General features: G+C 55.3%; 1 protein-coding gene across 1 annotated transcript; it reads left to right on the top strand.

Annotated features, from left to right (window-relative positions):
- The first annotated feature begins 1,112 nt into the window (after positions 1–1,112).
- On the top strand, positions 1,113–27,481 carry Kif19 (kinesin family member 19). The gene is made up of 20 exons (XM_004655151.2): positions 1,113–1,257; positions 3,009–3,089; positions 14,855–14,965; positions 16,139–16,226; positions 16,542–16,678; positions 18,194–18,319; positions 18,650–18,844; positions 19,265–19,411; positions 20,266–20,388; positions 21,460–21,625; positions 22,154–22,328; positions 22,463–22,658; positions 23,127–23,397; positions 23,493–23,614; positions 24,410–24,543; positions 24,755–24,860; positions 25,060–25,147; positions 25,910–26,307; positions 26,512–26,668; positions 26,852–27,481. The coding sequence occupies exons 1-20, from the start codon at positions 1,219–1,221 to the stop codon at positions 26,977–26,979; spliced, it is 2,988 nt and encodes a 995-aa protein (XP_004655208.2). The 5' UTR covers positions 1,113–1,218; the 3' UTR covers positions 26,980–27,481.
- The last annotated feature ends 498 nt before the right edge of the window (positions 27,482–27,979 follow it).

The raw sequence follows: 27,979 nt of genomic DNA, 5'->3' as shown, positions 1-27,979 counted from the left end.
GGTTCAGTGGGGACAGTTGACACAAACAATGGGCCACCAAACTCAGGGAAGGCTTCAATGCTACCCAGGAGACAGACGTCGTGGAGAGAGGCATTGGGCAGGAGAACCAGGCTCCAGGTGTTTGGACAAGTTCGTGGCACGGCTGGAAGCATAACCCTGTTTTCCCTGGGGGCCTCCAGAGGCCTGGAATCTTTCCAGCAATTTCCCTGCGTGTATAATTGCTGCTGCTGTCACCAAGAATGGAAAGAGCTGCGTTTGTCCTGGACGTTTTTAGTTTTATTTGAGGTAGGGTCTCACTCAAGCCCCAGGCTGGCCTGGGACTTACTCTGCAGTCCCAGGGCTGGCCTCAGACTCACAGGGATCCTCCTACCTCTGCCTCCCAAACGCTGGGATGAACGGCGTGCGCCACCACGCCCGGTTTGTCTGGGCTTTCTTGCACCAGACAAAGAAACCCCAGAGCCCCTGGCTGGATCCATCTTGCCCTTGATCACGGGGTGAGAAGTCCTTGCCTAGCTTGCTAGTGGACATCACGGAGGAGGCGTTCCTGCCACACCCCCAGCTAAGCCGGGCTCTTACCCCCCCTGCACCACAGGACCGCCGGGGGTACCGAGACGACCGCCCTCCCAAGCCTCTGCCACCGACGGTGGGCGCAGACACCCACCCGGGGCGGCGCTGGCCGCCACGGCCTCGATGCCCTCAACGCCCATGGAAACCAAGCAGCCAGCCGCGCCCTGGAGACGCTGAGCCACCGCCAGGCTGGAGCAGATGACCGTGGCCGCGGGGACAGGGGCGGGTGTGCCCAGCCAGCCGCGTGCCCGGCGGCGGGCGCCCTGGAAGGCAGCGGGGCAGCCCCGGCCGCGAGCTGGGGCGCGGGCAGGCGGCGGCGAGGAGCTACCAAACGGACGCCGATGGGTCCGCTGGACGCACGGACGACGCGCAGGCAGGAGGACACTTGCACAGGCAGAGGGCAGCGGCGGCGCAGGCCCGGTGCCACCCCGGCGGAGGCGGGCGGGCGGCGGGCGGCGGGCGCGAGGGGGCGGGGCGGCGGCGGTGTCCTCCCGGGCTCCGCCTCCCGGTCAGCGCCCCGGCCGCGGGCGCGTCGTTGGTTTCGGGTTGTCAGGCAGCAGAGGCGGAAGAGCCACCCGAGGAGACCACGGTGGAGGTGCGCCTGAGCCATGCCAGCCCTCGCGGCCTGAGTCCCTCCACCCAACCGCAAGCATGAAGGACAGCGGGGATTCCAAGGACCAGCAACTCATGGTGAGGTTCTTCGGAGCCCCTCCTTGGGACTCCCCCTTTTCTTCGCCCATCCTGCAGGCTAGGACAGCCTTAGGGAGCCTCCAACACACACAGCGTCCACTAAGAGGACACGCAGGAGATGGGGGCTGGGAAGGGACTGAGGAACTTTTTCTAAATCCTAGCAAACAGGTGTCCAGGAGGAGGTACGATGGCCTCCTGAGGTTAGGACCATAGCACTCCGTCCCCTCCCCAGCTGAGTCGCCTCTGGGAGGAGACACAGCTCTAGGATCCGGGAAGAGATCCGAATTACTGCCACAGAAAGAAATTGGGGGGTGAGCCAGAGGGGACCCCAGTCCAGTGGGATCTGGCTTTAAAGGGAACTGGAGACCACAGATAGGAAAGCCAGAGCCTCCTAGGCCAGGAGAGGCAGGATGGGCTCCCTGAGCGGCTGTAACGCAGGCCCTGTCCAAGCCAGGACTTCAAAAGACTCAGAGAAATGCTAGAGGCTACCTGGGTGACTGCAGAGTCCCCCAGCCTTGCATGGATGAGGTCGGTGAGGAAGGAGAAGGCAGAGGTGGAAGATAGAGATTCCTGGCAATGTGTGGTGCCAGGCTGGGGAGCCATGAGGCAACTTGGTAGTCCCAAGACTCCACTAGGCTTAGGGGGTGGGTGCAAGTCTGTCTCTCTCCAGGTACCCTTCTTCACAGGCCTTGACTGCTGATTTTTTAGCCTGCACCCCATCAGCAGGGTAGTTACCCTAACACCTCATCTCTGTAGGTTCCCACTTCTGCAAAGGGAAGCTTTTGGCCCCAGTCCCAGGCCAGTCCGGCTCTGCGGCACTCTCTCAGGCAATGAGAATGGGCCTATTTGAAAAGGCTTGCCTCCGTGCGTTCAGGAGTGTGTATGTGAAGAGGCAGGACCAGGGTCCTCCCTTCCCCAGAGGCCACTGAAATGACCTAACTGGCTGTGCAGGTGATAGGAAGTGAGGGCCCTTTAGGTTCACCCCCATATCGGGAAAGTGCATCTCCAATTATCAGAAGAAACAAAAAAAAATCTCCCTTTCTCTCCCTCACTCCATTGGGCTTTTTGTTGTTTTGTTTTGCTTTGTTTGGTTTTAGTTTTTCAAGGTAGGTTTCACTCTAGTCCAGGCTGACCTGGAATTCACTATGTAGTCCCAGGGCCACCTATCTCTGTCTCCCGAGTGCTGGGATTAAAGGTGTGTGCCACCACGCCCGGCATCTCGTTGGCTAGGGAATAATAGAGGGCCGCTCCTTCGGTGACCCTCTTCTGGGATTACTAGGACGTCACCACAAGTTGTTAAACTGACAAGCAGAAGACCCCGGCCCCAGCCTAACTGCCCAGCTCCTCATACCACAGCCTACCGCCTTCCCTGGCAATATCTTATTCACAAATGCATACCCCCAAGCAGCTCCATTGCCCGGGACTCTTAAATTCAAGCCCAAGGGAGCTGCGGGTGTTTAATTTGAGCATGAGGCTTGAGCAGACAGCTCTCTCCCCTGCCCGGTGCTTGCTCTGTCTCTCATGGGGGGAGACACTGACTCAGACAGAGCCTGACACCCTACGGACCTGCTGTCCTCCGGCCTAGGCCATAACCCCTGACTTAAGGAGTTGTTAGAATCAGGGAGCCTGGGATGGTTGGATGGTAGAGAGCTCAGGCTGATTTGGGGTAGGAATGATGCGGCCCTGGCAGCCCTCCATGGCCAAGCACGGTCCCCCCGCCCCCAACCCAGGACTCTGGTATTCCCTTCCAGGTGGCACTCCGGGTCCGGCCCATCAGCGTGGCAGAGCTGGAAGAGGGAGCCACCCTCATTGCCCACAAGGTGGATGAGCAAGTAAGTGGGGCTGCAGCTAGGAGCTGCATGGGCGAGCCCGGCTGGCTCAGGTCGCTGGCACACCTGCCTGGGCTGCAAGGACCTCCCCACCAGCCTCCCCCCCCCCCCGCCCCGTTCATCTTCAAGACTGGCCTAGAATGACCCAAGGAAAGCCCAGAGCTTGCATGGCGTGCGTGAGCCCTGGCCACTTATTTCCAGGTGCCCATGGCTTCACTGCCCCACCTTGGCCTGTCACCGATCACACAGATTAAGATGGTTAGAGTGGAAACTCACCTCTGCCAGGTTCACCTTTGGCAAAATCTTCGACTGTCTGCTCTCGTGGTCTTCATGCCACCATGACGAGGGAGGCACAGGAGGCAAAATGATGTCTCAAGACCCTCTGTCATGCTGGGGACTGTGCCAGGAGCTGGGAAACTGCCCTGAACCTAACAGCGCCTGTCTTCCTCCCATTGCTCACAGTTTAGTGCAGGGAGACAGTGTTCATCAAAGATCGGAAACAAACGAGGGAGGGCTGGAAAAAAAAAACAAAACAAAACGCCTGGAGATTAAGAGGGGCTTGGCCCAGGCCTGGAGATCCCGGGGGGCAGGGGCACCATGGGTGGTGTACAGGTGGCTGAGGCAGAAGGATAGAGAGTTCAAGGCTAGCCTGGGCTACATGAGACCTTGTCTCAAAATAAAATAAAATATGATAAAATAAACAACAAAAAAAGATGTAGTGGAGTGGGTGAGGTAAAACACATCTATAATCCAAGCTCTTGGGAGGTTGAGGCAGGAGGATCAAGAATTCAAGGGGAGAATTAAGGATGGGGAAAAGAAAGGGGATTATCATCATGGTATAATATCTATATGCATGAAAGTTGTCAATAAAAGTTAAGAAAAGAATTCTAGATTAGCCTGGGCTACATGGTGAGATCCTATCTCAAAAAATAAACCAGAGACCCCATGAGGGTGTTGAGAGAGCTGGAACTGAAATGAGGGTAAAGAAGAGGTCATTAAGAGAGTGCTCAAGGGAAAACACTGGTGGGTTGGAGAGACAGCTTAGTGGTTAAGGCACTTGCCTGCGAAGCCTAAGGACCCAGGTTCAACCCCCCAGAACTCATGTAACCCAGATGCACATGGTGGCGCATGCTTCTAGAGTTCATTTGCAGTGGCTAGAGGCCCTGGCGTGCACATTCTCTCTCTCTCAATCTCTCTCTCAAATAAATAGATAAACATAAAGAGGAAATATTGCAACCAGAGGGACTTGTTATATGCAAAGGCCGTGTGTTAAGAGGATCATGGATCATGGTGCAATTGAGTAACTGAGGTCACTGTGGTCCAGGCAAGAGAGAGAAGGGCAGAGGTGTGAAACGCGGGCGGAAGCCAACTTTGTAAATGGAGCCAGGGTGTTCATTCGGGTGGGTAGCTGAAAACTTGGGTACTGGGGTATTTGTGGGTGCTGGGGTATTTGCAGGTGCTGGGGTATTTGCGGGTGCTGGGGTATTTGCGGGTGCTGGGGTATTTGCGGGTGCTGGGGTATTTGCGGGTGCTGGGGTATTTGTGGGTGCTGGGGTATTTGCGGGTGTGGCCTGACAGTAGCCTCTACTGCTAACTTCTCTGTGCCAGGGATGCTGAGCTATGGATGGGCTGGCGGATGGGTCAAGGAGGGCAGGGTGGCACACTTCAAGCAGAGACAGGCGTGTGAACATCTACACTCCCTCCAGCTGAGCTCATGAAGCCTCAGATTATCCGCCACCCTCTTTGTTCTTTCTCAAAGTGCTTAGGGCAAGCAGGGATGGATTCTGGGAGCAGTGTGAATACACGTGAACCATAGCGTGGAGTGGGGCCTGCAGCTGTATGGCCGGGAAGCTGACAGTAGGGTCCTTTGACATGAAGACAGTCTTATTGCCGTATTATTTCCTTTTTTTTTTTTTATAGTCCTTTTTTTTTTTTTTTTTTTTTTTTTTTTGAGGTAGGGTCTCACTCTAGCTCAGGCTGACCTGGAATTCACTATGGAGTCTCAGAGTGGCCTCAAACTCATGGAGATCCTCCTACCTCTGCCTCCCGAGTGCTGGGATTAAAGGCGTGCACCACCACACCCAGCTCCTTTTAAAAAATATTTTATTTGTATTTATTTAACAGAGAAAGTGGGAGGGAGAGAGAGAGAATGGATGTGCCAGGGCCTCCAGTCATTGCAGACAAACTCCAGATGTGTGCACCCCCCTTGTGCATCTGGCTAACATGGGTCCTGGGGAATCGAACCTGTGTCCTTTGGCTTTGCAGGCAAACACGTTAACTGCTAAGCCATCCCTCCAGCCCTCTCCTCTTTTTTTGTTTTAAAGAATTTTTATTTAGTTATGAGGGAGAGAGAATAGGTGCACTGCCAGGGCTTCCGGCCATTGCAAACAAACTCAAGATGCATGTGCTGCCTTGGGCATCTAGCTTATGTGGGTACTGGGAAATCAAACCTTGGTCCTTAGGTTTCACAGGCAAGTGCCTTAACTGCTAAGCCATCTCTCCAGCCCCTTTTTTGTTTTCTTTTTTAAATATTTTTATTGGGCTGGAGAGATGGCTAAGCACTTAAGGTATTTGCCTGCAAAGCAAAAGGACCTCAGTTCCATTCCCCAGAACCCATGTAAGTCATATGCATGAGGTGGCACATGCATCTGGAGTCCGTTTGCAGTGGCTGGAGGCCCTGGTACACCATTCTCTCTCTCTCTGTTTGTCTGCCCCTCTCTCTCAAATAAATACATAATTAATAATAAAATATTTAAAAAATATATTTTTATTTATTTATTTGCAAGCAGATAGAGATGTAAAGAGAGACAGAGAGAAAGGGTGTGCCAGGGCCTGTAGCTGCTGCAAATGAGCTTCAGATGCATGCACCACTTTGTGCATCTGGCCTTACATGGGTACTAGGGAATCAAACCGGTGTTGCTAGGTTTTGTAGGCCACTGAGCCATCCCTCCAGCCCCTTTTCTTGGTTTATGAAGACAAAGTCTCATGTATCCTAGGCTGGCTCTGAACTCATTATATAGCCAAGGATGACCTTGAACTCCTGATGACATCCAAGTGCTGGCATTGTAGGTAGGCACCCCCACGTCTCTTCAGAGTATACGGTGCTGGGAACTGAGCCCAGGACTGTGGGCATGCTAGGCAAGCACTCTGCCAGCTGAGGCCTGCCCCCAGCCCTTGCAGGGCCTTCTTGGGAGGGTCCGTGCCTGTGCGTGCCCAGTGCCTGCACATGGGAGGAGCTTTGTGGACGTCAGTTAGAGACTGAGTTTCCCCAGAGCTGCTGGGTTGGATGCTGGGTCGGGGGGAGCCGGAAGACCTCTTTCCTGCCCAGGCTGTTTGTCCAAGTGTCCCCACGGAGCTCAGGTCTCTGGTGTCGAGACAATGGTGTCTCTCTCCGCTGCTCCTGGCTCCCGGCCGGCTTGGGGGCTGATCCGTACGAACGGCTGGGAACATCCCCGTCGAGGGAACAGCCCATTGTGTGCCCACGCCGTGGACGGACACTGGCTCCTTCTGTCCCTGCGGGCGGAGGGAGGGGCTTTGGCCTGTGGCTGGCCTAGCCCACCAAGTGATACTTCCCACCAGGCCAGAGCTGGGCCGTCCTAACAGGCTGCTTCTTTGTTGCCGAGGTGTCATGAGCGTTATCTGAGCAGGGTGGCCACAGGGCTCTCAATGCCGACGCCTGCGCTTCCCCGAGTTCCTTCTGTCCCCATTGGGCTTCAAAGATGGACTTGCACAAGTGGGCCCTGGTCTAGCCTATCGCACTACAGTGCGTGAACGGCTAAAGCAAGGGCAGGCTGGCTGAGCCCTGGCAGCCAAGGCCCTTAAGAAGCAGGACTCCAGGAACTGGCATGGAGGACTGACTTCCTTTGCCTCGCACTCTAAGCAGCCCTTTGGATCCTGTGTGGAGCAGTTACCTTTCTCCCTGCTGGGACAAAACACTCTGCAGAAGCAGCTGATGGGAGGAAAGGGCTCATTTCAGGCTTACAGTTTCGAGGGGAAGCTTCACCATGGCACGGCAGAGGCTTGGCATCACATCTTGCCACAGCAGCTGGGAGAAAGCAGCAAGAGGGAGCTGGCTAGTGAACGCATGCCCAGCAGGGCTGGATGAATTCCCCCCAAGGCCTGCCCCCAGTGACACGCCTCCTCCAGCAAGGCTCCACCTCCCAAAGGCTCCATCGGCTGGGGATTGAGTACGAGACTTAAGTCCCAAAGGCATGAGCTATGGGGACATTTCACATCCAAACCACCACACCATTGTTCATCCGTCCCTTTCAGGGACCCTTGCCACTGAGGGAAGCTCAGTGACCCAGCTTGGTCGGGGGCCAGTTAGCTCTCTTCTCTCTCCAAAGGTCTGAGGCCCAGTGGTTGGACAGTGGGATGAACTGGGATATTAGTACAGAGCAACGTGGAGATAGTGGTGTGGCTGGCTCCGAGTGGCCAGCGCAGATAACTGATAACTGAGTGAGGTGAAGTCAGCCACTGTGAGGAGTCTCAGGACAGCCTTCTTTAGGGCTGGGCATCATTCTCCTGGGGACACCTGGGACTCAGGAGATTGTAGCAACAAGCTTGGCAGAGGAGGGGCAGTACCCAGAGGCAAAGAGTGCCCAGGTGGCAAGAGGCCAGTGTGGGGCTGGGTATGTAGCTCAGTTTGTACAGTACTTGCCTGACATGCAGGAAGCCTTGGGTTCAAACCTAAACACCATAAAAATGGCAGCACAAGCCTGTAGTCCAAGCACTAAGGAGGTAGGCAGGAGGATCACAAGTTCAAGGTTATCTTCTTACAAGTCCAAAGTCATTGTTCTCAGCTACATAGCCAGTTTAGGCAAACCTAGAATCATGAGACTTTGTCGTTAAAAAAAATATATACTTACTTATTTGTTTATTTGCAAGGAGAGGGAGAGGGAGGGAGGGAAGGAGGGTGAGGCGCATGCACTGCTAACAAAGTCCAGATGCATCTGGCTTTACATGGGCACACTGTGGAATTGAACCCAGGGGACTTTATAGGCGAGTGCCTAAAAACCGCTGAGCCCTCTCTCTAGCCCAAGACTTTATTTTCTTTAAACAAGAAAGACAGCTGAGCATGGTGGTGCATGCCTTTAATCCCAACACTCAGGAGGCAGAGGTAGGAGGATTTCTGTGAGTTCAAGGCCATCCTGAGACTGCATAGTAAATTCCAGGTTCTCCTGGGCTAGAGTGAGACCCTAGCAAAGAAAGAAAACACAATTAGTACGAACCTGGATTCTGGCGAATTTGGAGCTAGGGCTTGGGCTTGTGCAGGGGCCACTTCGGATGGCTTGCAGGGTTTGGGTTCCAGAACACAGGATAATGATCCTCATGCCTTCATTACCTGGGTCTATGTACAATGCTTAAACAGTGTACCTGCCCTGTGGTGGGGGAGGGGGGCGGGGGGAATGAATGTTACTGATCTCAAAGGCTGAACCTGAACTGTGGGATGGCTTTAGGCTCCAGTGTTAACTCTACCATCTCTCTCTGTGTATATACATTTATATGTATATATATGTATACACACACACACACACACAGATATATATATTTAAAGACAGAATCTTATGTAGCTCAGACCAACCTCAAAATCACTATGTAGCTGAGGATGACCTTGAACTTCAGAGCCTCTTGCCTCTAGGCCTGGACCACCACACCCAGTTTATGAGGCACCTGGGATGGAATTCAGGACTTTGTGAAGACTGGGCGAGAAGTCTACCCACCGAGTCACATCTGACGCCCTCGCTTCCCGCACCAGAGCTCGCAGTGGTTCTTTGCGGCCAGCTCCCTATGGATATACCCGTGGAAGGATGTGCTCAGCCTCAGTAGGGCTGGTGAGGGACTGGGTCGTGAAACAGGACTCCACAGGAGGTCTGGAGCACAGAAGCGGCCTGGCAGGTGTTGCAGGCTGGGGGATTAACAGCCTCCCTCCTCTCCCATCTCCCCTGCCCAAGCCTGCTGAGCCTCATCCCAGCCTTCCAGGATGTTTATCTGCAGGATTTAAGTCAATGGGCAATGTGTATAATCCCATAATTAGCATTTGCCCAACTGCCACCGCCAGGCAAGGGGCCTCCTGGAGGTCCAAGCAGCAGCAGGGCCAGGGCAGGGCAGAGCCGGAAAGAGCCAGGCAGGAGGGGCAGGAGGGTGTGATGTGGGCACAAAAGAGGAGAGCAGGGGCATAATAAGGCTCTGCAGTTGTGGACCTCAGCATCCTGGCACGCAGCCCTGACACACCCTGACGGTTGTCCAAGGGCAAGCCAAGGACCTGGGCCTCCTTTTCCTGATCTGAGAACTGGAGAGTGAGCTGTTCTGCTCACCCAAGAGCTATGGGGAGGACTAGAGGTGATGTAAGGAGGCCTGTGGCCACAAGTGTGAGGCTACTGTGAAAGACAAATAAAATATAAGGTGACCGATACCCAGTGCCCAGTGAGGGCAGTAGAGACAGCTGATTCTAGCCTACTTGCTAGCTGGGGCCTCAGGAGCATCGGGGAGCTCTCTGTAGTAGCCACTGGGAGAATCCTAGGCTCTGTTGTTCCCCAACAGTTGACTATGGTAGAAAATGACCAGGGAATGGTGCAAGCTTAGCTCTCTCTCCAACTTTCCCAGCCCCAGGCGACCCTCTAAGCTACTTCCCACCTCTCTGTTATCCGTTGTGGACATTTAATGTGTGTGACTGGTCCTTCGTGTCTGACTTCTGTTTTATGACGCTTGTTTTATCTATTGGCCAATTTTCTGTGGTGTGGCGTGGTGCGTGCAGTGTGGTTTGGGGTGGTGTGCAGCATGTGCCGTACGTGCTCATAGCTGGGCCTTTGCAGAGTCCCGCGCTCATCCACAGCGGGCGCTGGCTGGAGTCGAACATCCAATGTGCTGCTCCATTGCTCCTCCTCCACTTCTCAGTTGAGCTGAGCTGGAGTCCATCTTACTGGTTCCCTGGGGACAAGCAAGAAGCTATGAGCGTGTGGAGGTGAGCACCAGGCAAGGAGTCAAACTGTCCCAAATGAAGAAGGCAACAGAGCCGTTGCGGTGGTGCACGCCAGTGGGAAAGTTCTGAACAGGCAGAAGTGGGACGATCAGGAATTCTAGGCCAACCTCAGTTACACATTATAAAACAAAAACCAGGGGGCTGGAGAGATGGCTTAGTGGTTAAGCTCTTGCCTGTGAAGCCTAAGGACCCCGGTTCGAGGCTTGACTCTTCAGTACCCATGTAAGCCAGATGCACAAGGGACTGCATGCATCTGGAATTTGTTTGCTGTGGCTGGAGGCCCTGGCACACTCTCTGCCTCTTTCTGTCACTCTCAAAAAAAAAAAAAAAAAAAACAGGAAGGAAGGAAGGAAGGAAGGGAAGAAAAAAATGGGCTGGAGAGATGGCTTAGAGGTTAAGCGCTTGCCTATGAAACCTAAAGACCCCAGTTCGAGGCTTGATTCTCAAGGACCCATGTAAGCCAGATTCACAAGGGGGTGCACACGTCTGAAGTTTGCATGCATCTGGAGTTCATTTGCAGTGGCTAAAGGCCCTACTACGCCCATTCTCTCTCTCTCTCTCTCTCTCTCTCTCTCTCTCTTTCTCGTCACCTCTTTCTCTCTCTGTCACTCTCAAATAAATAAATTAAAAAATAAAAAAAATAAACATGGCTGGAGGAAAAACTGGGCTGGAGGGATGGCTTAGCGGTTAAGGTGTTTGCCTGCAAAGCCTAACAACCTGAGTTTGATTTCCTAGCAGCCACGTAAGCTAGATGCACAAAGTGGCATGTGCATCTGGAGTTCATTTACAGTGGCTAGAAGCCCTAATGCTCATGCTCTCTCACTGTCTCTCCTTGCAAATAAATAAAATATTTTTTAAAAAACCAGAAGGCTCTAGATAGCAGATAGCCACTTTCCCTCTCCTGCTGACTCCCACCTCTGGCCAGCACCGAAGGCTCCTGACAGTGGGTATGACAGCAAAGTCCCTGGTGCCCATGCTTCACCCGCCTCTTCTGGTAGGGGAGCCCTTGTTGGGGAACCTGCCCTACCTGTGAGCCATCTCCCCAGCCCCTCACCGGGTGATCATGAGGCCTCGCTTTTCCGTCTCCCTGAGGCCTTGCCCAGTGCTTAGGTAGGTGGAGATGCTCTGCAAAGGAGTTGGTCTGGCCCCAATACCCCAGGCTGGGCTTCTTGGCAGTGCCAGCTCTCTGTCCCACCCCTGTATGGCTCAGCTCTGGTTCACCTGGTCAAGGGGCACAAGGACTCCTTTGTGAGCTAGAGTGGACAGGAATGGGGTGATGATATTCTGGGGGTGGCGGGGTGGGGGTTGGAGCCTCGATAGACAAAGTCCTCTTTAAGTGGAATCCTGGCAGCTCTGCTAAGAGCCCTCTGATGTGGGAGCATTTGAAGATCAAAGGCACCAGGTGCCCAGGTGAACTTGGCAGGGCCTGGGGGTCAGGTGAAGGTTGACTGGAGGGGAGGGGGACGCTGCGTGTTGCTCACTCGCCCCATCACCCATAGCCCTTGAGACCGCATATCCCACAGGAGCCCTGGTACCTGAGGGGAGAGCTGCAGTGGCGAGCCAGGCTTCTGTTGCGTCGCACGGGGACCCATGCCAGGGCCCTTGCAGCTAGGGTTCATCTTCAGCTGGGCCTGAAATTTGAGCAGGCCTCATACTGGGGCAGCCTGGGACAGAGAACAAACCCTGGACCCTGAAGGAGGCTTAGAGGCTTTGAGGCTAAGGCCCTGAGGAGGTGATCAGTGACTGGGGACAGGTGGGTCCCCAGGGAACAGTGGCAGCCTGGATGCCCTGAATTGAGCTCATTGTGGTGTAGAGCCAGCACCCAGCCTTTCCGGAGCTTTCCCTCTAACTGGCTATCCTGGGGCTCATCTGATTAGCTGAGATTTCTGCTTCCTGGGGATCCCCTCCTGCCAGGCATGGAAGGATCTTTCGGTTACCTGAGGTCAGGTGGATACAGTGAGCTCAGATGTACACCTGCTCTGGAGACCCAGGGAGAGAAGGGTTTGATCCCAGGACAGTTAAACAATGGAGAGGGGAGTCCACTGGCTTTGTCCTTCTAAATCCTCAGGTCTGACAGGGGGGCCCACCACAGGACCTTTAAGTTCAGTCACATTCCCAAGCTGGCCTCCTGCCACCTTACCTTCAGCCTACCGTAGGCCTTCTCTGTGGCCACCGGATGCTGTGTCCCTTCTCTCTGTTCACACAGGCCCTGGCTCTGCTGCTGACCCAGCGAGGGAGCAAAGCCACTGTCGGCCTCCCCTCATGGCCCCGTAACAATCTGGTTTTAGTGCCTGGCCTTCTGTGAGGACTCGCTTCACCTCCTTGGCCAGAATCTTTCCCCCAAAGCCCAAAGAGCAAACAGGGGCCATGTGAGCAATGCAGGCAAAGAGGGCTCACCAGACCGTGATGTCTGCTGAGGGACCCCACCCCAGAAGCCCCTGTGGAAGCAGTGGAGGACAAAGGGGTGAGAGATGATTCAGAGGATGGACAGGGCCCAGTCTGAGAGCCAGGTGGCCAAGATCCCCAAACGTGGCTCTGCCATTTTCAACCAAAGAGACCTTGGGTCTCCATTTCCCTATCTGAGAATAATAATCGGGAACTCTTATTAAAGGGCTCAAGAAAGATCACCTATTGGCTGGAGAGGGTGGTGCCTGCCTATAATCCCAGCGTTTGGGATTCTGAGACCGGAAGACTGTCATATGCTCAAGGCAAAACTGTCTCAAAAGAGAAATCAGGGCTGGAGGGATGGCTCAGCAGTTAAAGGAACCTGCTTGCAAAGCCTGGGTTTAGTTTCCCCAGTATCCACATAAAGCCAGATGTGTAAAGTAGTGCACACCTCTGGAGTTCATTTGCAGTGGCATGCCCACACTCATTTTCACTCTCTTCTCTCTCTGCTTGCAAATAAACATATTTTTAAATCTTTATTTGTGGGCTGGAGAGATGGCTTAGCAATTAAGATACTTGCCTGCAAAGCCTAAAGTCCCATGTTCAATGTTTCAGTACCCATATAAGCCAGAAGCACATGGTGGCATATACGCCTGGAGTTTATCTGCAGTGGTTAGAGGCCTTGGTGTGCGCATGCACTCTCTCTCTCTCTCCGTTTCTCTATATAAAATAAATAAATAAAAGTTTTAAAATCTGTATTTGTGAGTGTGTACTGGGAGTGAATTTTCGTATACACTGAACTGGAGTGAATGTGTACTAGGTGTGAGTGTGCATGGGCACTGGGAGGAAAGGTGCCCCTTTTCCTCTGTGGCATCTGACCCCTGGGATCCTCCCTTCCTCATTAGCCACGGAGCACGGGATGGCTTATTTCCCTGGGCTGTCTGGCAGCGGCCGGCCTCCAGGGGCCCTTGTCTGGCACTCCAGGTGCCAGGCACCTCTTCGGTGACGCGCTGTGTACAGAAGCTGCTGACATTGTCCTCGGCGAGGGTGTCTCTCTCAACTTGTCTTTCATGGCAGTGTGTTTCATTTGTCCACCCTTGGCAGCAGCCAGGCGTTTGGGTGGTTGGTGACGTCCCCTCCCCTGCTCTGCTCCCGTGCTTCCCCGGAGGAAGACCCTGGGCACTTAGCATGTGTCGCTCATGTTGTCTCACGGGCTCTGAGCAGCCCTGCAGGGAGATCACACCTCAGGTCCCTCCACAGAGGAGGAGACTGAGGCTCCGGCAGGTCCCAGGCTTGCACAAGAACGCTTGGCTAATGAGAGGCAGGACTGGAAGCCTTTCAGTTCCATCCCGAGCCTGCCCAATGGCCCCTCCTGGGCCTGCTCCTTCGGCCCTCCATCCCCCAAACCCAAGCCCACCCACGAGTCCATGAAGGCTTTCTTTCATTTCCTTTCTCACCCTCTACCTTAGACCTCCAGCAAGACTCCAGCCCCTTCCTCCACATTCCTGGACAGAGCCAAGAACATGGCTCGGCATACTTGGGACCTGGGCAGAGCTGAGTGGCTTCCCAATTGTTCTGGAAGATGGGTTCCTTGGTCACTTTTAGAATAGGGGAAGAACCCAGCTAGCTCCCCTCTGTACCTGACCATACCAGCGCACCCTGTGCAGGGAAGGACGCCCTGGTGGGCACCCTCACTCCAGCCCTGGACCCCACAACTTCTTCTTCTATTCTTAGCTCAGTCCAGAGACGTAGGTATCCTCTTGGGCACAAGGGAGGTTCCCAAGTTTAGCTGTCATCTTCACACTTGTCACACAGCTGCCAACAGCAATTTTCCCTGCCTGGGTCTGGAGTGGACTGGGAGCTGGGCATGGATGGGGGGACCAGGCAGGGCCCCAGGGGCCACATAGGGAAAAGTAGGTAAGAGTCTGCCACGCTTGAACCTGGGTCCTGAGTTTTGAGCTGTGTTCCACCATGGGCTAGTGTGTACCCCGCACAAGTGCTTGCTTGTGCCCTGAGCTCCTTGTAACATCAGCTACAGTGGGACGAAGCAAGGCTGTGTAGATGAAATGGGCTCAGAGCATCTGGTCACACAAGACACGTGCCACAACAGCCAGCCACGTCGCTGATGTTTCTTGCCTAGAGGCAGCATGAGGGAGGCTGGTGCCACAGCTGCCGAGGAGGCCTTGGATCTGGGGTTGCTGTAGTTGGGGGTGCACCCCACCACCATGTTCTCAGCTTCCTTGGAATGGTGCCTCCCTCGGGACAGATATTTGTCACCAGAGAGGCTTCTGCCCCCAAGCATCCTGATCTGAAGCCCAGTGAGCAGACAGAGAGACAGGAGTTGACGTAGGGCTGCAGGAACCCCCAGGTAACTGTGACCTCTCCTTGGGGACCTTTGCAGATGGTGGTCCTCATGGACCCAATGGAGGACCCTGACGACATCCTTCGTGCACGTCGCTCCCGGGAGAAGTCTTACCTGTTTGATGTGGCCTTTGACTTCACTGCCACCCAGGTGAGGGAGGGCTGTGCTGCAAACACATAGGAGCCCTGTCACCCCTCTGTCCCACTCAGGAAGGGTCCTCAGCCCCCGTCACCCCTCTGTCCCACTCAGGAAGGATCCTCAGCCCCTGTCAACCCTCTGTCCCATTAAGCAAGAGTCCTCAGGGGAGTTTGCTTTTCTTTAAATTTTTAAAAAATTAAAAATTTTTGTCATTGACAACTTCCATAATTATAGACAATAAACCACGATAATTCCCTCCCTCCTACTTTCCTCTTCACAACTCCACTCTCCATCATATCCCTTCCCCCTCTCAATCAGTCAGGACTTTGCTTTTTGTTCCAATATTTTTATTTTTATTTATTTACTTGAGAGAGAGAGAGAGAAAGACAGACAGACAGAACAGGTGTGCCTGGGCCTCCAGCCACTGCAAACAAATTCCAGATACAAGCACCAGCTTGTGCATCTGGCTTATGTGGGTCTTGGGAGAATCAAACCTGGATCCTTTGGCTTTGCAGGCAAGCGCCTTAACTGGTAAGCCATCTCTCCAGGACTTTGCTTTTGACCCTAACCTACCTTCCATCACTCCCTCAGGGATCTACTCTTGGGAGCTTTCCCCACTTGTGAAATTCCACATGTGTTTTCATGGCTGCACACCTGTAGACTTGCATGGTACCACTGCATGGCGCATGCATGACACAGACTCATGTGTCGTGTGCCTCCCGGGCTGCAAACCTGCCCTTTTCTTCAGGAACGCACTTGGCTAACACTCACATGCCGCCGTGCACAGGGCCCATATGGAACCCAGGAGAAAGAGTGTGGAGCCCATCTGGTGTGGGGAGAGTGGGTGGAGAACAATCTCAGGAAAGCTGATACCCTCCTGAGGACCCCATCTCACCCATCTTCCGGATGCTCCCAGGAGCGAACATAATGCATGGTCAGGGCTGGGGGCTGGCAGCCAGCTGTGGGGGTGCGTCTCAGATATCCTAAGATCCTTTGCAAGCTGGCATCCGTCCCTCCCCCCCCCCCAGGATGTAAACAGAGAACCCCTTCCTTCACTTCCGACCTCTCTTATCTCTGGCCTGAGACTTCTGGGATAGAAAGCTTATCTCTCCAGGGCCAGAACGTGCATCTGTGCCATGTCTTGTTTATCTACTAGACTCCTGACAGGTGTCCTCGTCCCTACAGGAGACGGTGTATCAGGCTACCACCAAGAGCCTCATCGAAGGTGTCGTCTCAGGCTACAATGCCACCGTGTTTGCCTACGGCCCAACAGGTGAGAGGTCAAGTGTGGATAAAGACCAAACACAATGCCTCTTGAGTACCAGGACCCCTTGCCCTCCACCACACAGCTAGCTGGCTGGGCTGGGCTGGGCAGGGCAGGAACCAAAGATGGATCTGATGCAAACCTTACCTCATCCAGGGCCCCCCTCCTCAGCCCCCAAGACACCATCATCAGCCAAGGCTATCACCCTTCCTGCCCTTCCATCTCTCTAGTCATCTGGGAGGCCCTGGCCTCCAGGACAGCCCAGGATCGTTAGGTGCACTTGCCCAGTAAGACTTCAGCCTACCCCCTCCCTGCCTTGCCCAGGCTGCGGGAAGACCTACACCATGCTGGGCACTGACCACGAGCCAGGGATCTATGTCCGAACCCTCAATGACCTCTTCCGAGCCATCGAGGAGACCAGCAACGACATGGAATATGAGGTGTCCATGTCTTACCTGGAGGTGAGCCCCTACCAGGCTTGGATAGGAGGATGAGGTGGCCCACCTCTCTGGAGTTGTTGGCAGTTTTCTGGGGTTCTCGTCATGGCTGCTCCCCCACATGCATACTGTGAGTTCCCACCTGATAAAAAAACTAAGGCTCAGGGAGGTTAGACGAACTAGATCAGTGGGACACAGGAATGAGGGAGCGGGGATTCTAACTTGGGGACCCAGGGCTCTAAAGGCCACACTTGCCGTGATACTATACTCCACGGATGCCACCTCCTCATACTCCTTTGTGCCCATCGCTTCTGAGGTCCCCATTTTCCCAGACAGGACGGTGGGGGCCGAGCCTCGCACATCCGTGCTTGTTGCTGCTCTATTCCCAGCAGCTGGGAGAAGGAACCAGCATAGATATCCATCAACACATGAATGGGTGATGACAATGTGGTACATCTGTACAATGGAATTTTTTTCAGCAGGAAAGAAAAATGGAATCAAGAAATTTGTAGGAAATGAATGGATCTGGAAACGATTAAGTGAAAAAACTCAGGCTCAGAAAGACAAAAACTGCATTATTGTCTCTCATATGCAGATACTAGAGTTTAATTTTTATGTGTGAGTGGATGAGTGTGTCCTGAAACCAAGAAGGGGACCGTGAGAGGGGAAAAAGAGGTCTTAAGGAAGGAGGAGGGTGATTTAGAAAGAAAGAGAGAGAGAGAGGGTAATAGAATACATGTGACATTAAAATGGAAAGGGGATTACTCTGGGGGAAGGGGAGGAAGGATACAAAGGGGCCAGGAATATGGAGGAAGTGAGTGGGAAAGAGAGGAAAGAAAGAAAGAAAGAAAGAAAGAAAGAAAGAAAGAAAGAAAGAAAGAAAGAAAGAAAGAAAGAAAAAGAGGAAACCTGTTACCTTAATTAATTAACTGAAATTAGGGTTGCTGCATGGTGGCAAATATATACCTTATTCATGAAGCTTTAAGTTGCCTGAGAGGGGGAAGCAGGCGAGTGGGCCAGCCTCCACCTGGCTTCTCTGGGCACTGATAATCTCCAGGGCGTTGGCTCAGAAGGGACAGTGAGGGGAGCTGCCAGCAGGTGTTGTCTAGGCCACTCAAGCTTGTCTTTGTGGGCAAGGGAGGCACCCAGGAGAAGGAAGTAGCCTGAGGATTGCTTAATGACAAGCAAGGCCATCTGGCCAGGTGTCCTGGCTCGGGTCAGCTCCCCGAACCTGCCCAGAGCTGGCATGTCTGCATAGGGAACCCCTACATGGCTCCATAGCTCTCAAGACTCCTTCGTCATTGGCTCTGGAGGCTGGTGTCTTCCTATGGGTGCTGAAGCCATCCTGCTATGGAAAGGCATGTGCTCCCCCAGCCAGAGCCTCTTTCGGGGGGGCTGAGGTCCATAAGCAGGCGCACCTTCTTACTCAGGAGAGGGGCCACGTGGGGTGGGGTAGGAGGTTGATCTCCTGCCTTTTGTCTCCTTCTCTCGTCCCCTTGGTCCCATCTCCTATCCTTGGTCTTCTCATGGACCCATCAGATCTACAATGAGATGATCAGGGACTTGCTGAACCCGGCCCTGGGGTACCTGGAGCTGCGAGAGGACTCCAAAGGGGTGATCCAGGTGGCCGGGATCACTGAGGTCTCTACCATCAATGCCAAGGAGGCGAGTCATGGGCAGCCAGCGGGTGGCAGTTGAGGGGCGTGCTCAGGGAGGGCATACACTGGAAGGGCTGAGGATGTGGGTGGGGGCACAGACAAAAGCCAGGGAGCTGCTGGGACAGACAGTCCCAAGCAGTGGCAACCCGGAGAGTCACATCTTCCATCACGCCCCTATGTGCTGACCCTAGGGAGTGGCCAGGCCAGCCACGCAGCCTCCCCATTTGCACTGAGCCTTCTGTCCAGGCTCCTCAGCTTCCTCTCTGCTCAGGCCTGAGCTTCCCTCTACAGGACCTCTCTGTGGTTCCCATGAGCCGCCCCCATCTCTCCCTCCCAGATCATGCAGCTGTTGATGAAGGGGAACCGGCAGAGGACCCAGGAGCCCACGGCTGCCAACCAGACGTCCTCCCGTTCTCATGCCGTGCTCCAGGTATCCGTGCGCCAGCGCAGCCGGGTCAAGAACATCCTGCAGGAGGTGCGGCACGGCCGGCTGTTCATGATTGACCTGGCCGGCTCTGAGCGTGCTTCCCAGGTAAGACTTGCTCTGCTCTTGGGGCACAGGGGATGGGGCGGGCTGTCCCAGAGAGGGAAGCCTAGGCAGCATGACAGCTCTTGTGGGAAAGCCCGGGAAGCTGGCAGAGTAAGGCAGTATCTGGAGGACTGGGACGGAAGTATGCCTCAGGAAGGCGGGGGGATGAATGAGGCTCTGAGCGGTGTCCCAGAGTGGCAGAGGGCGAAGGCGGGCCTGGCATCCCGAAGAGACGGAGGGCTGCTGGGGAAGGACAGGAGGAAAAGAGGGTGAGACAAGGCCTTCTCTATCTTTCTGGGGTTTCAAGGAGAGTGGATGGGTCTTGTTACCAGGATTACTAGGGTGCTGGTGTATGGCCTGTTTCCACCAGGCCACAGTCATGCCCTCTGCTGACCCCCGCCCCCCCACACACTCATATACCAGACACAGAACCGTGGGCAACGCATGAAGGAGGGGGCCCACATCAACCGCTCCCTCTTGGCCCTGGGCAACTGCATCAACGCGCTGAGTGACAAGGGCACCAACAAGTACATCAACTACCGTGACAGCAAGCTCACCCGGCTCCTAAAGGTACCAGGGCAGCTGGGTATGGGAACCAGCATCGAGGGTGGGTCTCCCAGGCTGCACAGAGAGCAAGATAGCACAGCCAGTGCATTTGAACTTCAGATGAGCCACAGTTTGTTTGGGGTCGATATGCCTGGTGTAATATCTGGGATATATTTCTAAAATGTCCATTTATGTGAGGTGCGAATGTAAGGAGGTGTATTGTGTCATTTCTGGCAACCCTAACCAATGGGCAGGCCATAGAAAGGAGCGGGAACTGCCTGGAACCCCTTTTCAGGTGCCAGAGGGATCCAAGGGCCACTTAGATTTGAGGCTTCGTGAGATGGCCAGCCTTGCAGCCCATGGAGTCTACTGTTTGGGGGTCACCTCCTCTGGGTCCACCCTTGGTCTTAAATTATAGTTGTGATATCACTGACTACCTAATCCTGGCTGATCTCTGTGTTCAGGGCCTTGCCAACCAGCCCTTTAGTCTGTTCAGTGGCTCTGTGAGATAAGGGGATTACATGTGCAGATGAGGAAACTGAGGCACAGAGTTTAAGGAATTTCTCTGAGTAACTGCTGGAAATAAGAACCCAACAGAGGTCCATGGTTTACATGACTCCTGAATTAGCCTAACGTAGAACTGTTCCCACAAGCTGCAGAGGTGGGGACAGGTGCAAAATGACCCACACCTTCCCCAGTAGGGGTGCTGAAGGTGAGAAGAGATGTGGCTCTGAGACCCCCACCCCAGCTGCAATAGCTGGGCTGGGGAGAGGGTGATAATTCACCCAGGCCAGGGAGGGCGTGATAATTCGCCTTTTAAGGAGAAGGCTCTGGGGGAGGTGGTTTCCCGTCGGCACCTCTCTGTTGCTGTCCCCCAGGACTCTCTGGGAGGGAACAGTCGCACTGTGATGATTGCCCACATCAGTCCAGCAAGCACCGCCTTTGAGGAGTCCAGGAACACCCTGACCTATGCTGGCCGAGCTAAGAACATTAGGACCCGGGTAAGGGGCCCTGGACTGTCCAATGGGCACAACCTCTTGGACTGATTAAGAGTCCCCTTGGTGGGTCTCTGCCACCCATTCCACCCTCTTTGCACTGGCTTCGTCCCCGAGGTGACCGTCACCCTAAGCTCTTCCCCCTGCACCGCCAGCTCCCGAGGGCTCTCTCACGCCTCCCGCGCCACCCTGGCCCTCCACCTGCCCTTCCTCTCAGAGCTTCCTTCAGAGCTCTGCACACCCCAAGCTCTTCATCACCACAGTCACAATCGGAGTACTCTCGACATCTTGTCCCCTGGAACCTCAGAACCAGTGAGAGGTCCCTGCTTTCCCACTGTATAGTTTAGGACCACGAGGCTTAAGGACATCGATTTCCCAGCTAGTCAAGGAGAAAGAGACCAAAGCTGGCTTTGCTTGCGTTCTAAGTTCATGTGCAAGTTCATGTTTTCTGGCGAAGACGTCCACCTCAGCCAGTGAGAGTGTGGAAGGGAGAACGGCTCACTGGAATGTGGTGTGCAGCAAACATTCTTCCAACACCTACCACCCGCCCACCATTTCCCCGGGTGCTGGAAGTTCATGGGGAAAAACGAGGCGTGAACCTTGAAGAGTTCACTGATAGTTCAGAATGTTAATAGCAGGTACTGAGGAAAGACAGGCAAGGGGGCAGGGGGTGGGCTGTTGGTGGTGCATAGGACCGTGACTTGACTACAGAGAACATTCATGCGGCAGCAGTGAGTCCAAAAGGAAAACTATCAGATAGCAGAGGACCTTCAACATCAGGCCGAGGAGCAGAAGGAAATGCACCACCGCCCTTGAGCAACAGGGGGCCACTGGGGGCTGATGACCAGAAGCAGCATTTAGGGCTGGGCATCCAGCAGAGGCGTGAGGTGTGCTAGCAGGTGGTGGGTTTGGAGGCAAGGAGGTTATTGGTGTCATCCGGGGCTGAGGGAGGCGGGACAGGGGAGATAAAGGGAGGTCCCACAGTCGGGATCTGGTGAGCACCATGGAGGAGGGCCTGGCTCCTGGACCAGCCATGATCCCATCCTTCGCCCCTCATCCCGTGCTCCCCTCCCACAGGTAAAGCAGAACCTGTTCAACGTCTCCTACCACATCGCCCAGTACACCAGCATCATCGCAGACCTGCGTGGCGAGATTCAGAGACTCAAATGCAAGATAGACCAGCAGGCAGGGCAGAGCCAGGCCCGGGCTCGACTGGACAGAGGTGACATCCGTCACATCCAAGGTGTGCATGTGAACTGCAGGTGTGCAGCTGCGACGCGGCTCCCTTAGCCCCTCGCGGGTGGTCTCACACGGCTCAGGGGACAGGCACTGGCTGCTCCGGGTCTCCCTGCTTGGATGGTCTTGGGCGAGTCTCTCAACTGCTCCCTGTGAAGTAGGACCGTGTTCTGTGCCTTGGGGAGCTGGAGATGAGTGGAATCACAAAACCTGGGCACTGCGGGAGCCTTGGGCATCTGCTGTAATGGTTTGCCAACAGACAGCAAAGATGTGGGGGCACCTTGTTATAGATCGTTCAAGGTGCTGTGAGGGCTAACGGAAGCCTGGCCCATACTGAGGAGCTGGCAGTCATCTTGAGCTTGCAGCCTGAAGACACACTATGAGAGAGGGATGTAGGAGGAGGGAGGAATCCAAGAGGTCTTTGCGGAGGAAGTGGTGGGACAGGAAGTGGAAGCAGTGGTTTGGGAAGGATTCCAGGTGGGCCTGCAGTGGCCCCTGGGCTGACCCCATCTCCACCCCCTCATCCCCCGGGCAGCTGAAGTGCAACTGCACAGCGGGCAGGGAGAGCAGGCTGAGATGGGGCAGCTGCGTGAGCAGTTGATGGGCGCCTTCCACGAGCAGATGGACGTGCGGAGGCGCCTGCTGGAGCTGGAGCACCAAGCTATGGAGGTGCAGATCGACACCTCCCGCCACCTGCTCACCATCGCTGGGTACGCACTCCTGCCCTGGGACCCTCCGGGTCCATCCCCCCCGGGGGGCGGGGGGCTAGGATGGAGGAGCTGGAGCGGTGGCAGCTCATTGCCCTTCCCCGAATCCCATGGTTCCCTGGCCGGGGCTCCTGCAGCTGGGAGCATGAGAAGTCACGGAGGGCCCTCAAATGGCGGGAGGAGCGCAGGAAGGAATCTTTCATCAAGGATGACAGCGAGAAGGATTCTGACACCGGAGATGAGCCTGACGCCCTGGAACCGCCAGAGGTGGCCTCGGCACGGGAGAACATCGCCGCCCTGGTGGGCGAACAGAAGAAACTGAGCAAGCAGAAGGTATGGGGCGGGGAGTGGGTCCAGGGGTGAGTAGGTTTGAGAGAAGGAAGAAGATCTGGGGAAGGGGAGAGACTTAGTACCTCGGGCCACAAAGCCTGGGTGATCTTGCCAAGTGGCCCTCATCTCTCTGTTGCCTCATATCCTCCTCTACAAAATGGGAGCAGTCGTGGTGACGCCCAAATGAGGACGGTGGCAAGACTTAATGCTTGGCGCAAAGCAAGGACTGAAAACATGGTGGCTAATATAATAACATCTTCACCTTGTGGGGGGGGCAAGGGGTGCTGAAGTTCCCTTCGCAGGACTGGGATCGAGCCAGGTTGGCACAGAAAGGCCACCTTGCAGCAGCCCCTGGCTCCAAGCCTCGAGGGCTAGTCTCGCCTTGGAGCCCCAGCACCGGGGAGGAAGTGGCATGGGTCTGGAGAGGCGATGCCAGGCCGGGCAGGCCATGACCCTCGCCGCCCTCCGCAGCTGGCGCTGGAGCAGCGCTGCCGGGAGCTGCGCGCGCGGGGCCGGCGCCTGGAGGAGACGCTGCCGCGGCGCATCGGCTCCGAGGAGCAGCGCGAGGTGCTGAGCCTGCTGTGCCGCGTGCACGAGCTCGCGGCCGAGAACACCGAGATGCAGTCGCACGCCCTGCTCCGCGACAGCGCGCTGCGCCACCGCCGCGAGGCCCTGCGCCGCCTGGAGCAGCACCGCAGCCTCTGCGACGAGATCATCCAGGGCCAGAGGCAGATCATCGACGGTAGGGCGCGGCGCGCGGGTCCCAGGCGCTGGCGGGAGGGCGCGCGGGCCTACGCGGAGCCGCCCTCTCCTCTCCTCTCCTCCCCTCCCCTGCAGACTGCAACCTGGAAGTCCCCCGGCACCTGGAGGAACTCTACGAAGTGTACCTGCGGGAGCTGGAGGAGGGCAACCTCGAGCGGGCCACCATCATGGACCGCGTGGCCTCCAGGGCCCTGCAGGTGGGCTCTGCGGCAGGCCTGGGCACGCGCTCATTCACTGAAGGCTTGGGGAGTCCCCACCCATTGGGGTGGGCAACACCGATGGAGTTAACCTCTTTTCCTTCTTACCTCCCCCGCTCCCCCCAATGCCTTTGCCAAAACCTGGGTGAGGTTCCCCCTTTCCCTGTGCATTCCTGCCTAGCATTTGTCCCTAGCCAAGGTCTTCCGGTCAGCGTTGCCCATCCGAGATGTTAAAAGTGGCCCCTAGCCAGTGTGGTGGGCCAACCCTGTAATCCCAGAAATTGGGAAGCTGGGGCAGGAAGTTGGCCAGTTCTCGGACAGTCTGGGCAGTACAGCAAGACCCTGACTGGAATGAATGAATAAATAAATGAATGAATAAATAAATAAATAAAATCAAGGGGAGGCCGAGCATGGTGGCATACACCTTTAATGCCAGCCCTGGAGGCACAGGTAGACGATCTGTGTAGCTCAAGGCCACCCTGAGACTACATAGTAAATTCCAGGTCAGCCTGAGATAGAGTGAGGCCCTACCTTGGAAAACAAAAGGAACAAAAACCAAGGGGGAATATGGTCCCAGATGCCTTCCCAGGAAATCAGGTTATCAAACCTTATTACAAAGACTGACTAATAGACCACAGCTTGCTCTTGTCCAGGACAAAGTCTGAATGGCTTTAAGGGGCTCCCAGCCAATATGGCAGCCGTTGGCATGGTGTTTGCCTTTGTTCCCCCTGCGCTATTACCTGTCCAGGACCAAGTCTTCTGGCTGTTCATCCTTATCATCCCCCCACCCCCCAGGACAGCTCCTTGCCCAAAATCACCCCAGCAGGAGTCACACTGACCCCAGACTCTGACCTGGAGAGTATGAAGACCCTGGGCACCGAAGCCCAGCGTCCACACAACAGCAACCTGCCGCCCCTTGGCACGGAGAGGTGAGGTGCTTCCTGCAAGCCACCTGTGCCCCAGATAAGGACTCTGTGGGGAAGGTGGAACCAGAGGGATAGGGAAGAAGCAGTGTGGGTCTGCAGCCAGGACTCCTGAGTTCTCTCTCCCTCAGCACCAAGTTTCCTTCCTGGGGTAGAGGTAGGATCTCTGTGTACCAGCCTGGTCAATAACTGCTCCCTCTTCCTCTGCCAACCACAGTGAGGCCCACCGTGTGTTCAAGGCCAGTCCCCGGGCTTGGCAGGTGAAGAGCTCCTCTGTGCCCACACCCCCTCCCATCCAGGTGGGCAGTCTAGTGGCCCAGGAGGTGAGCCCTGGGCACGCACTGGACCTGCTGCTGGGGGTTAGGGAGGGAAGCAAGCAATACAGGGCAGACACACAGCCATCAGGGTGGAATCTTTCTGAAATGGCCAGCACCCCTAAGGCTCCACAACTTCTGCAAAGTGAGGAGTAGGGGTTGCTCTTGGGTTCAAGGCCTTTCTTTTCCCAAACCACTTCACCTCCAGGTCTTGCCCCAGGACAGCCTGAGCAGCCGGGTCAACTCCTCCCCCGAGAGCAGTGAGAATCTGTCGGAGATTCCTGTGTCCCACAAAGGTGTGTGTGTCCCCATCCACTTATCCAGCCCCTGCTATGCATCACCCTGGTCTGAGCCGCTCAGGTCACCCAGCCCTGCTGAAGGCACCCATGCATTAGCTGCACCAGTGTCATGGAGGTCTAGCCACCTACTTAAGGACACAGCAGAGATGGGGCCACAATCAGAAATTACAATAGGGACATTTGGCATTTAGGATCACACCCCATTCCCACTGACTAATTACAGTAGCAAATACTGGTTGAATCCCTATCTCCCTTGGATAAGATAGACTTAACCCATTACCTCAATTTTTTCCTCGCTCTCAGATTGATTCTAAGGTCTTACAGATGTTAATTAAGTACCCTACTGCTGAGCTATATCCCCAGCGCCCCCCCCCTTTTTTTTCACTTTCTTTTTGGAGACAGGGTATGCTAAACTGCCCAGGCAGACTTTGAACTCTCTTTGTAGAACAGGTAGGCTTTGAACTTGTAACCTTTCTGTCTACTGAGCAGCTGGGATTACAGGCTTGCATGCACCATCAGGCCCTGTTCCCATTGGCTTAATGAATCCTTGAAGTGACCCTAGGGGGATAGTTTTGGCAATCCCATTTCCAGATGAAACCAAAGCTCACAGAGCATGCCCCCAAATTTCTTAAACAGCAAGCAAATCGGGGTCCTTGGAGTGAAACCCTCCAGTCTTAGCGTCTGCTCACTTCCACTACGTGAGGAGGGTGGTGGGAGGTGACCTTGACCCGGGGTTGGGCACTGTTGTGTCTGCTGCAGAGAAGAAAGAGATCTTGACCCGCATCAAGTACATCTCAGCGAAGGCTGCCCAGAGGCGCTCGCAGGCCTTGGGCATGGAGGGCTGCCACCTGCTGGCACCTGCCACAGAGCGCAGCAGCCTGTCACTACACTCGCTGAGTGAGGCTGAAGACTCTCGGCCATCTGGCCCGCTGGCCTGCAAGCGGCCACCCAGCCCTACCCTGCAGCACGCTGCCAGCGAGGACAACCTGTCCAGCAGCACTGGCGAGGCCCCTTCCCGGGCAGCTGGACCTTCAGGTGACAGCTCTGGGCCCTGGGTCCGTGGCCAGAAGAAAAGCCCAGGCAAAAAACGGGAGGAGTCAACGGAAGCGAAAAGGAGGAAGCGGAGGTCTCGATCCTTTGAAGTCATGGGACAAGGGGTGAGGTGCCTGGACCAGTTTCCTGGTGGGTGGGGGGGACTTGAGAATCAGATCCTTCCAGAAGCTCCAGGGCACCTCCAAGCCTGTACTAAACCTAGAGGCCCCATCCTCAGCCATGCCTCTGTCCCCGGGCTGGCACGTGGGGTTCTGCAGCTGAGCCCTGGGCAGCTTTCGGCCTCACCTCGCTCTTCTCCAACCACACAGCTAGCTCGTTCCAAGACACATCTCCTGGGGCCCCGTCCCTTAGAAAACATTTCGGACCACAAGATGCCACTGTGCAGACACCCGGCTTCTGGGGTCAAACAGGGAAAAGTCATGCTGCCTCTGGCCAAAGTCAAACTCCCTCCAAACCAGAACACAGGTCAGTATCAGCAAGGGGAGAGACTGGGGCAAGGGGAGGCCTTGGCCAGCCCAGGGAGAAGACAGGCCGAGCTCCCTGCCTCTGGCAGGAAGCATGATTCTAGAGAAGTATTGGTGAGATTGGTAAACTGAGATTGTGCGAGTGATTCCTAAATGACGCATTCCGGGTCTTCCTCTGTTGCAGGCCCTGGGGATCCCTCACCCCTTCCTGTTTCCAATCCAGTTGGTGTTTCCAGACGAGCTACTCGCCCGCCCAGCCTACCCCATGGCTCAAGCACCCTTGGCAAAGATGGGCGTTTCCGGCATAACTGACTAGCTCTGTCCAGCGACGGCTACTCTTGTCCTCCCCCACCCAGGACTGAATGCAGGGAGGGGCAGTGGGGAATAGGAGGCAGAAGCTGAGCAGAGGGGCGCCCAATGGGACCAGGAGCTCAGTAGGTTGAGCTCTGCTCCCAAGACCGGAGAAGTGTAAGGGTGTCTGTTCAGCCCCTCCGTGATTTCAGTGCCATGGAAAAGGGTGGTGAGCCCTGGTGGCACAGCCTCCCAGCTCTGGACAGACCACTGTGGCCAAAACCCTTCACAGACCCAGACCCGGGGCCAGTGTCATCCTTAGCAGTGAAGGAGAGGAGCTATTAGTGAGACGGGACTCCTGGGGCCACCCCAGGGACAAGGGCATCCTGGGTGGGTGGGGAAGGGACTGCCGGGGACTTCACATAGGATGGGTGGGTGTGGTGAAGGGGGTCTGGTTTTGTTACTTGCCTGTGACTTTTTCACCTTTCTTTTTAACAATAAAGTCCCGTTGGGTTTTTTTTGATGGCTATGTTGGAAACCAGACCTTGTCTGAACGTGGGGTGTCTGGGACTAAAGACTCACCCTGTCTCCTTCCCCTCGGTGACCCATCTCCTCTGGCACCAACCCACATCTGGGCTAATTTATGGCCCTGTCCCAGCCCCCTTTACTCTAACCGAGGCACCCTCCTAGGAGACACAAGCGTGCCCGAAGCCTCACGACCCAGAGGAGCGGCTGCCCCCAGGAGTCTGCAGCTCCAAACACCCTGGTCCAGCTCCTTAGCTTCCAAGTGAGAGGAGCAGATTGTTCCGGACGCTCTTAACCTAATTCACGTCTGGGCTGGGACTCTCAAGGAAAAGCTGAGAGTGCGGCAATACATAGCACCCCAGACTTGTGGGAACCCTTTGAGTTGCTTGTGCCCAGGGAGCGGTGTTTCGGTCATTGCCCTGGCCTCTGCGGGCATCCGTTTATTCGGGACGGAGGGTGCTGGCTGTGGAACACCCTCCTCGAACCACAGATGTCT

This window comes from Jaculus jaculus, chromosome 9, assembly GCF_020740685.1.
Source record: "Jaculus jaculus isolate mJacJac1 chromosome 9, mJacJac1.mat.Y.cur, whole genome shotgun sequence".
Taxonomy (NCBI): domain Eukaryota; kingdom Metazoa; phylum Chordata; class Mammalia; order Rodentia; family Dipodidae; genus Jaculus; species Jaculus jaculus.
Note: the sequence above shows the minus strand (reverse complement) of the source record. Positions and strands in the feature narration are given on the sequence as shown.